This window comes from Suricata suricatta, chromosome 7 (assembly GCF_006229205.1).
Source record: "Suricata suricatta isolate VVHF042 chromosome 7, meerkat_22Aug2017_6uvM2_HiC, whole genome shotgun sequence".
In the NCBI taxonomy this organism is placed as follows: Eukaryota; Metazoa; Chordata; class Mammalia; order Carnivora; family Herpestidae; genus Suricata; species Suricata suricatta.
The window spans coordinates 31,524,684-31,535,332 of record NC_043706.1 but is presented as its reverse complement, the minus strand read 5'-3'; the positions used below and the strand labels follow the sequence as shown (position 1 = coordinate 31,535,332).

Here is a 10,649-nt window from a genome sequence, read left to right as displayed (position 1 = left end):
AGGGGTGAGAGAGCCCTGAATATCTGGTAACCGGCAAGGATACACTGAACTGAGTAGCTTTTCCCTGTCCATCTTTGTGCTAGGACTGGGGAAGATCCAGCTCTTGGGAGCATAGATTTGAGTTGAGGGGGCAAGAATAAGACACATGAACTGACGACAAACTGCACAAGACAGTACCCAATGATACAGAGGATTCGTCTGGGTGGTGCAGTAAGGGAGTTGAAGCCTTTGGGCCCTGAGGGGTGACAAGAATGGGAGGGGCTGGCTGAATGGAGGGAAGGAAAAGTCCAGCGTGCTCATGAGTCTGCCAGCCCATCCAGAATGGGGATTTTGTGGTTGGGAGTAGGAGAATTAAGAGTACAGAAGTGGAGTGAGCCCAGATGGTGGAGACACTTGAAAATCTGGCTGAGTGGCTCCTTCATTTGTGATTTCATTAATCTGTCCTTCCTTCCATTCATCCACCCAACAAATCTTCTCTGAGTGCCCGGTGCCTACAGCACAGTGCTAGGGTCTGTGTAGGAAACAAGGAGGTGTGAGGATCACGTCGTTATCCTTAAGAACCTGATGACTTAATACAAAAGTGAAGCCCTCCTATGAAAATATCATGGCTGCTCCGACAAGCATGGGGGCCGTTTGCTCAGCCATACAGAGTGCTACCCAGGAGAGGAGAGGCAGTAGGGCTCACTGCCACGTGGGGTGATCATGGAGGAGTGTTTGAGCTGTGCCTTCAAACGGAAGCAAGTCTGACAGGGGATTAGGAAGGCAGGTATTATCGACAAGCACGGGAATAGGAACCAAGCGTTTTGTTCAGGGAACAGCTGTGGCGGGTGTTGGCCCCCGGCGGGGGGGGGGGGGAGGGTGGTGGATGTGAAGAGGCACCAAGAGAGAGAAAGGTAGACATGGAGAAAGCCCAGCACTTGAGGACTGAGAAGGACCTCCGGACCTTCACCTCTACCGCTCCCTCTTGTCGGGAAGCCTAGAAGGGCCTCCTGGCTGGCTTCCCTTTCCCGGCGCTGGGGAGCCCTCTTTGTCCCTGAACTGAGAAACACACAGGTATCAGTCAGGGGGGCTGTTAGAACAAACAGGAGCTTAACACTACAATCAGGTTTGGTCAGCAGAGAGCCTCCGCGCCACACAGTCATCTGGGACCTTCCATCTTGTGGCACCACCGCCTTCGATCAGCATCAAGGCCTAAAAGTCAGACAGCACAGAGAAGGCACATGCACATTCCGTAGGCAAGGACGAGCCATGCGTGGGCCCTGCCCAGATGCCAGCAGGCTGAGGTGTGGTTTAACTGTGTGCCTGGAAAAGGGTTTGATAAGACCCCAGCCGGTCTCTATCATAACCTCCAGGGTCCTCATGTCAAATTGATACCTGACTTAAGGAGGGAGAAATAAAGACACAAAGAGCACCTAAAGGGGTCCAGGGGGCAACAGGGGCCTGGGGGTGCCAGAGCTGCGGGCTCTGATGCAGATTCTTCCCCTGGCCACGTCTTCATACGGTGAGGGGGAGCCCAGGGTGCTGGCAGACTTGGTTCAGTCTCATCTGCCCCCAAGAGCTCTCACTGGGTCCTCAAGACAGGTGATGCAGAGGAGTAACCTTCTCCTGACCTCCCCCCCAAGGGGGACCAAGGGCAGCCTGGGTGCCAGTCACCCAAGCCCCGCCTCCTCCCTCTGATGTCGCGGTGCGGTTGAAGAGGAAGCGACAGAGCAGAGTGTTATTACAGTTTTTCCATGACGCAATGTCATCAGGAGCCCTGGGCCTCTGGACAGCACCCTGGCAGTGCCATCGCTCTTCCCAGCTGCCGGGAGCCTTGGAGCCCATGCTGGAAAGTGCAGGAAGCAGTCTAATAAAACAAATGGCCAGGCAAGGCCACTCAGCAGCAGCTCTTCAAAATGATCTAAACTTCTGACTTTTGATTTAAATCTGTATCCACCGTGGCCAAAAACAGAAAACAGAAGATGAGGGAAAGAGCTGAAATGAAGGCCTGGGTGCCAAGAACCAGAGGGTAGGGAGGCGGGGAGGGAGGGGGAAGTAGCCCTGGGACAATATCAAGTTGAGCGCCAGCCTGACGGGGCTGACTTGCAGCCAGGTTGGGTCCTTCTCATTAGGCATCGCTCAGAACTTCCCTCTTCTGTTACTAGGCTGCCCTGAAAAGGGACAGGAAGTTTGAGAGCTAATCCACATGCCAAATCCAGAAATCTATCTGCTCCTGATCTGCCCTTCACCCTTCTCCCTCAGACCTCTCGGGGGGAGAATCTTACAGGGGCTGGTGGCTGGGTGGGGTCTAGCAGGCCAGGAGACCCGGGTCTGGACTCTAGTGCCGTCCATTCTCTTCAGATTCGTTTACTGAGAGATGATTGTGCGCCAAGGCCTGCTGTCAGTGACTAGCGTTATGCAGGGACCAAGAGTGGCAGGGCCACGCCTTGCAGTGGGGGCCAAGGAGGGCCTCTCTGAGGTGACATCAACTAGAGCAGAGTGAAGGGAGGGAGGCAGGCCCCAGGGCAGAGGACAGACGTCTGACAGTCGTCAGAGGGGCTCTGGGTACATTGGGCTGGGCTTTAGGACCCCACCGAGGCCTACCCCAGCACACCTCACACACCCGCTGGTCTTGAAAAAACAGCGCACCTCCAGAAAAAGGTGGCAATCTACTGCCAGTCCAACCCTCAGGGCCCACCTCTATGCAGGGGCTGAACTGACTGGCTTCTCCCATGCAAGTCCGGACCCACTTTTTGTGGTAACATATCTGCATATTGCGGCCAATCATTTCCTCCAGTTGAATAAGTTGAAAGAAGAAAAAGCAGGCGATCATGCCCCACAATACAGCTAAGTATTTAATTCGTTTTTAATGTTTACATTATTAACACCGGCATTACAAAATGATATTTTTACTTTCAAGCGATTTAAATGTGCAATTCGGTGTCTCAATTACTGGGATCATTATAACCTGAAAAGCTGAAGCAGCGCTCACTCCCTCCTCCCCTCCCCCTAAGGTGCCGGTATCTGTAAAGAGCAACCGTGACTCCATGGAGCCCAAACACCCATTCCAAATGGATCAGGAGGTACAGCCCTTGGGGGGGGTCAAGGAGTCAGGGGAGGTCGCATTCAGTGTGGAATGAGTGACAGCCGGCAGGTGGGTGTTAAAATGGTCATCAACTCGCTGAGGGCACTGCCAAGTCACATTCCAGGCAGTTGCCTATGAATGTGTCCAGAATGGCGCTGGGTGACTGACAAGCCAATGAGCCCAGACTCTGGCTCCAACCACCCGCAGGCATGAGAAGGTGGAAGGCACAGGTAAAACAAGACTGGAGTGGACCCCAGGGCCCCTCGGGAGACTACAGTGCATACTAGACACACTGCGCACGCAGTCCACAGTAACACTGCAGAGAGGCCTGATGGGGCATCCTGATGCAGGGAGTGAAAGGGTGGGCTCTGGAACCCCCCAGCTGGGGTTCAAGCTCGGGTTCTACCACTTACCAGCTAGTGACCGGGGCTAGTTCTCATCCTCTGTACCTCAGTCTCCACCTCTGTAAAATGGGGACAATCTTGGTACTTCTGAGAGCCATTCTGAGGACACAATGGCCAATGTTGTGTGAGGCATCTAGAACAATGCCTGACACACAGCCAATACTCAGTAAGTGTTACTTTATCACTGTAATTCCCATTTTTGGGAGAAATGAACTCAGAGAGATGAAATCACACACCAAAGGTTGGCTGCCCCGAAGGCCTTTGCTGCCCTTTTTGCCCTTCGTGTGACTCTGGTGTCCCTCAAATACAAGCTTCTCCAGGCCACCCAGACCCCACCCCTGCCCCAATCACTGTGACCCAGGCACCCTGCCTTGAATCTCTCCTGAGCACTTACTGTATCTGAAATTATCCTGTTCCTTTATTAAACAACTTAACATATTTAAAGCACTACTTTAATCATTATCCCGTGACTTCAATGTAAAACCCACAGGATCCGGGCCTCTGCCTGTCTTGTCTGCCACTGGGCAGGAGCTCAGAGCTAGCTTCATGGTTGTGTGACCGTGAGGTCACACAGGGCCCTGCGCGCCGAGAGCCCCGCACTTGGTTTAGTGCTCTGCTGTTACTGTCTTAAAATTAACAATATTTTAACAAGGAACTTTACATTTTCGTTCAGCAATGGGCCCCCACAAAATGTGTAGACAGTCCTGAATGAATGAATGAGCACGCCCACATTCCAAGCCAGCTCTGTTGGACTCCAAGGCCTCATGACTGAACCCCCAAGCCCAACAAGACTCCAGGGGTGGGGGGTAGGAGAGGTGGGCAGGGCAGTCTGAACCAGGGGCAACCGCAGCCTGCCTAGAAGACACTGTGCTGGGGAAGGGAGAGTCTTAGAAGTAGACATTGGTTTGAGTTTCCTGGATGTCTAGCTGTTCTTCTTGACCTCTCATTCCACTTGTGCCTCAAGTGGGGTGAAAACCATTTAATGCCACCTAATGCTACTCTTCCTCTCACTGAACCAAGAGGGACCTCAGTCCCTGCCTCCTAGGACACTGTCAACCAGCCAGGTGCTCTTCAAAGCCACAGCTGTGGTCAGGCCTCAGGCAGAATGACAAGGTCTCTCTGCACCCAGCACAGCCCTAGGCGCTTGGAACTTGACAGTAAATAGATACAATCACTGACCTTTAGGCCTCCGGTCAACCATCAGAACTAAGTGACTATAAATACAGCTGATGAGGAGAGAGCAGGTATGTACTGTTGGACTGGGAACGAGGTGAGGGTGCCCCCGGAAGGCCTCATCTCCCCACTCCTCCTGAGCTCTCCTAACCTCAGGCAGGCACTCCCTGAACTCACCTCAAGTGGGCATTGCCCTCTCCAGGTCCCCAGTGGTTCTCATTCAGTTGGTCCAGCCCAAATGCCATCTCCTTCAGAAGCCATCTCTGGTCTCTCTCCCCTTAACTCCTCCAAACAGCTAGAAGTAGCATTTCTTTCTCAGAACTCCCCAGTATCCTCTAACATTTCAGTTAAGGTCCCTGTCACTTTGAACTTTGGGTTGTGTATTTGCTACCCCACAGTCTACTCCTTGAAGGCAAGAGTCTCCTGGGTTCACCTTTACAAAGCGGGCCAGTGAGAAGAAAGAGGTTTAGGGAAAGTCGAGTGTTGTATGCAGGGGATGGTCCTGGCTGAATGCAGGACAGTGAAGACGCAGAGCAGGGTTAAGGAGTTAAGGAAACTGATGGGGTTATCTTGGGGAAAAAAATGAAGGGCATGCCTGGGTGGCTTAGTTGTTAAGTGACCGACTCCTGATTTCAGCTCCGGTCATGATTCCAGGGTCCTCGGATGGAGCTCCTTGTCTGGCTCTGGGCTGAGCATAAAGCCTGCTTGGGATTCTCTTTCTCTTTCTCTCTCTCTCTCTCTCTCTCTCTCTTCCTCTCCCGAAAAGAAAAGAACAGGAAAAGAACGGAAAAAATGATGACATTCCACATAATGCTGCAGCTGGAGATGTAAAAGAGAAGACTTGGTAAAACAAGATTTCCAGGCTGAATCAATCAAGCTGGGAAATCTGTGCCTCCCATGGAAAAGTGCCCGGTGTGAGCAGGGGGCGCTGTAAAGGGATACCAATAGGGCTGGGAGAGTGGAACAAGAGCTAAGGAGCAAACCAAGTGGTAGTGACAGGTACAGGGGCTGTGAGAAGAGAGGAGGCGAACAACTTGTGCCTGCTACGTGATTAAATTCAAACACATCTTCATCGAATAACAACCTGTATTTACATGCAAATGTATTCGTTTATGCAAATCAGCAGAGGTCTCAGAGGAAGTTTTTTAGTCTGGCTCTTGTGCAGTCATTGAAAAAGAGAAGCAAACCTGTCCCCGGGGTACTCCGCGTCTGACTTGCCCCTGGGAGCTGGGCAGATTCCAGGAGGAAGACTGAATTAGCTCGGATAGCAGACACAGGAGCGCAGCGCCCCCATCCGGAGAGCGCCAGGGCGCCCGCGAAGTCGCGCATGCTCGTTCCTGCCTCCCACCCCATCTCCACGGGTAGCCGGAGAACCTAAGTGCGCAAGCGCCACCGGTCGCGCAGACTCCTCCCACAAGGGCGGGGACAAGCGGGGCCCAAGATGGCAGCCAGCCGCTACCGGCGTTTCCTTAAGCTCTGTGAGGAATGGCCAGTGGACGAGACCAAACGGGGCCGGGACTTGGGCGCTTACCTGCGGCAGCGGGTAGCACAGGCCTTTCGGGAGGGAGAGAACACCCAGGTGACCGGACTATGGGGTCCTCCTGCAGCGGGGAGGCGGTTGGGGCGATGGGAGGAAAGGACGAGGCAGGGACGGGGCCAAGAAGCGGCTCGCAGTGGTGTCCACGCATGCGCGCGCCTTCCCTCCCCGGCCGCACGTGCGCGCGGACCCTCCTGTACCCCCGGGAGTTGCAAAGAGCGACGACCCAACCTTTTACTCAGTGCTCTCATCTGGCTGCACTTTGGAGTAACTGAAGAAAGCTTTTTAAAAAACTGGATGCCCCGGGCCATCCTGCCATATTGAGTCAGAACCACTGGGGCTGGGGCTTTGGCCTCAGTATTTTTTAAAGTTCTCCAGATGACTGAAGGTTCAGCCAGGGTTGAGACACACAGCACCAGTCGTAGATATTGACAGTCGCAGGCTTATAACCCCCCCACCCCCCGACACAGTGCTATTACCTCGCCGTGTTGTGTACTGACGTTTAGCTGAACTTCCGGGACATCTGTAGGGCCTGAGCTAAGCTTTCGTGTGTGCTACCTGGGCCCCTGTAAGCCCATGCAGCAGGTTTGGGACCTCAACCCATGCCCCTGTGTGTAAGTAATAGACCTGATTCTTGCTGTCCTCCAGTTTGGTGCATCAGCAGCTCTGGGACTCATTCATACAGCACATCTTCATGGAGCACCCACCATGTGCTAGGTGCTGGGGAGACAGCAGTGAATTATAGACAGCTGAGGTCCTGTCTGTGTGAAAGTAAGATAGTCCAGATCAGTACTATGCTGGGTGTAAAACAGAGTAGCATGATAAGTGGTATTATTATGATAGAGGAGGCCTTGCTCAGGAGGTGACACATAGATGAGACATAAGGGAAGATGAGCTGAACTATATACTTGGTGGAAAGGGCATGCCAGGCAAAGGTCCTAGGCAGGAAACAGATTGATGTGTTAGGGAGCAGAAAGAAAGCCCGAGTGGCTGAAGAGGAGTGAGTGAGATGGAGTTTGCTAGAGTTGAGGTCAGAGGAGGACAGGAGCCAGGCACAGTAGTGTCTTAAAGACTCTGGTTAGGAGTTGATTTTCTCATAAAGCCAGTAAGAAACCATTGGAGAAGTTTGTGGAGACAGATGTGTCCTAATTACTTGTTTTAAAAGATCATTCTGGTTGTATGTAGTGAATGGATTATAGGGCAAGGATTGAAACAAGGAGGCCGGAGGTGCGTGGGTGGCTCAGCTGGCTGAGCGTCTGACTTTGGCGCAGGTCGTGATCTCATGGTTGGTGAGTTCCGGCCCCATGTTGGGCTCTGTGCTGACAGCTCAGAGCCTGGAGCCTGCTTCAGATTCTGTGTCTCCCTCTCTCTCTCTCTGCCCCTTCCCCACTCGTGTTCTATTTCTCTCTCTCGAAAATAAATAAACATTAAAAAAAAAAAAAGAAGAAAGAGGCTGGAGAAAAGGCAAGAAATACTGGTGGTTTGGATGAAGTTGGCAGCACAGGAGACAGAGTGGCTAGATTCAGCTTGCAGTGTGAAGGTTGCTTCAACAGGACTTGCTAATATAGTGGATGTGACGTAAAGGAAAAAAGAGAAACCAATGATAACACCTAGATTTTTTTTGGCGTGAGCAAGTGGGTTGGAGGAGGTGCCGTTTACCGAGATGGGAAAGACTAGATAAGGAACAGGTGGGGTGTGGGAAGAACATGTTGAGTTCGGTGTTAGACATGTTAAATTTGAGATGCCAAGTGGACTTACCTCCAAGTGGAAATGTCAAGTAGTCAGTGGGATATTTGAGCCTGGGACTCAGGCAAGAGGTCAGAGGTAGGTAATGTGATACATAAACACACAACTTGAACTTTGGCCAAACTTGGTCAAGACCTATCAAAGCAAGCACATGTGTTTTTGCAACTTAGCCCCACACAGAGCCAAGGCAGCCCACCTAATGGAGCAAGAATATGCCCAGTGGCATCACTGAAATCAGATTCCAGATTGGGTAGAGGGCATGGATGGAGCGTCGTGCAGGGCTTGTGGGGAGTGGGGCACCGCACTGACACACCTTTTACAGTGGTCTTCACTGGTCCAACGTATAAAGATCTTGAGAGCAAGAATTGCATCTAGCCCCAGCTCTGCAACTCCATAGACTTTCCAGGATTCTGCTCCCTCCATAATTTTAGTGTGAGCTTCCTGAGAATACGGATGGTGCCGTTTTTATGTTTCTCCCTCAGTGTCTAGCATGGTTCTCGACACATAAAAGACAATCAGCAAATGTCTGGATAAATAAATGAATGATTGGTTATGGCTCATGAGATAAAAATCATTTGCAGATGTGGCAGAACTAGATGGAGAGAAATAGTGAAGAGAGAGGAGGAATATTTCCGTGTCCTGAGTGGTGAGAATTAATTTAAGAGCTTGCTGGGGGCAGGGCGGGGGGGGGGGGGGGGGGGGGGGGGGGGGGGGGGGGGGGGGGGGGGGAGGGAGGGACTGCAGGAACTCCAGAAGAGGGACACAGCCTGGTCCTTGCCGCCAAGACAGAGTCGGGCAGATGTGCAGTTTACGCTACTGAAAGCCAAGTGGTGAAACCAGCCGGCAGTGAGGCTGACAGAGGCTGGAGCCTTGGGGAGGGAGTGTGATGTTCGCCTACTTGACTTAATGTAAGAGGAGCCAGAGAAGGAGGGTAGAGCTCTCCCTTTTGGAGTTGTCATCCTTCGTCATCACCTGGGGAGATAGTTCTAATCAGTCGGAGGCACACACAAATTTGAGTCATGGTTGTAGATGCAAGTCATGCTCTGTTGATGGTTCTGAAGCAGCTGATGAATGCATCCCTCGTAGAGCAAACCAGTATATCATGATGGCAGTGAGCACATTACTCAGGGCCACTGTCATGGTACCTCATCCTGATGACACCTGAGAATGCTCCTGGGCTTCGTAAATCTTGGTGATAATTTTTAGCGGGAGCAGCCCCTTGCCAGAATTGAGAACAACACTGTGAGTGGCTCCCACTGACACCCCCAGGTCATCTATAAACCTTGAGAAAGAAAGGTGGTTCCGGTGGACTCTTCATTAAGCCGGCAGCAGGCATTAGACCCAGTTGGCTGATTGGTGTGGAGTTTCCCCTTGGTTATGCCAGTTGCCAGAAACACGGGACTGGAGGGGGAAGCAGCTCTGCTCCATGGCCCCCTTGTTCCCGTAGAGGAGAGAGGCAGGCGGTCCTCTCGGCTCTTGGCTTCCTGCATCTTCACAGTGACACCGAATACCTGCTTGTCACATTTTGCAGGCACCTTCTGGTTTAATTTAATCCTTGGTGCAGCTGACTGAGGTCGCCATTGCATATCCCCATTTTACAGATGAGAAAACAAATCAGAAAAATAAAACAATCTCTTCAGAGTCCCATGGGAGTAAGTGGTAAGACAAGTAAGCAGCAGCCCCAGCTGTCCTGGCCCTGATCCGGCATTGCCTCATTGGCACCCGGTCTTTCCTCAGCTACCATTTCTCCCAAGTTCTTTCTTGTTAGAAAGCCCCCTTGTGCCCCGAACATCAAGCCACTCCTTTTCCGTCATGCCCTGCTCAAGCCTTTTAAGAACATGGCCAGTCTTGCCAAATAATTAATTATCTTCCTGTTTTTACCCACCTGCTTTTCTTTGCCCTGGCCCGACCTCCCTAGTGTGGATAGGAGGAAAGATGACCCTTGGGTGGGGCACCATGCAGGAGAGCCAGACTCGCTGGAAGGCAAGTGAGCCCCTCAGACTTAAAAGCAGAGTTCAGAAACCACCGCCTCCATTTGTTCCACCGCAGATTGGCCTTTGGGGAGCCTCACGGTCTCAGAACCAAGGGGGAGGTGTGAAGGGAGGTGGGAACACACTCCCCACCTCTTACACCCTCTGTCCTTTGCAGTTTTTTCAAAGTTAATGGTTATGGGTTTTGCCCCCCTTTGAATACAGTTTCTTCAAGAAAATACACCCCCTGCAGCACCAAGAGCTTAATAAAAGGATCTCCACGTGGGGGAAGGTGGCAAAACAACTGTAATCGTTGGCTTAAGTATAGAGAAAGGCGCAAATCCTTCTAATGAGTTCATTAGGTGCACAAGCTGATTTCTGAAAGGTCCCCAACCTCACACCGGCACCCACTAATGCAGCATGGGGCACAGCAGTGAGGGACAGCCTGCAAATGCAGTCGCCGGGAAGGGGCTCACCCACTGGAGAGTTTTTGTATTATATCCAGGTTGATATAATACCCACCTTGTTGGGAGAAGTTGAACTGTGTTCCTGGCTCTGCAGTAATGTAAATGCTGTTTCCGCTTCTCAGAGGAGAATGTGAAGGTTGTACACAGGATTCTGTTTTCTCGGTCGTCCCGCGGAGCCCTGGTCTTTGACGTTCCTCAGTGTGGCCCGGAGCCAGCCCCACGACTACCTGGCTTGCACTGGCCACCCCGTGTTTGGGCCCCCGAAAGGCAAGCTTTTGAGGAATGGCC

At 52.1% G+C, this 10,649-nt stretch overlaps 1 protein-coding gene across 1 annotated transcript in view; it reads left to right on the top strand.

Annotated features, from left to right (window-relative positions):
• Positions 1 to 6,034: 6,034 nt before the first annotated feature.
• The window catches only part of LOC115295667 (ubiquinol-cytochrome-c reductase complex assembly factor 2), a 14,853-nt gene continuing 10,238 nt past the window's right edge, over positions 6,035 to 10,649 (top strand). Inside the window, exon 1 of the mRNA XM_029943765.1 lies at positions 6,035 to 6,220. Within this exon, the coding sequence (XP_029799625.1) occupies positions 6,083 to 6,220 (138 nt within the window). The 5' untranslated portion in view covers positions 6,035 to 6,082. The remainder of the gene's footprint in view (positions 6,221 to 10,649) is intronic.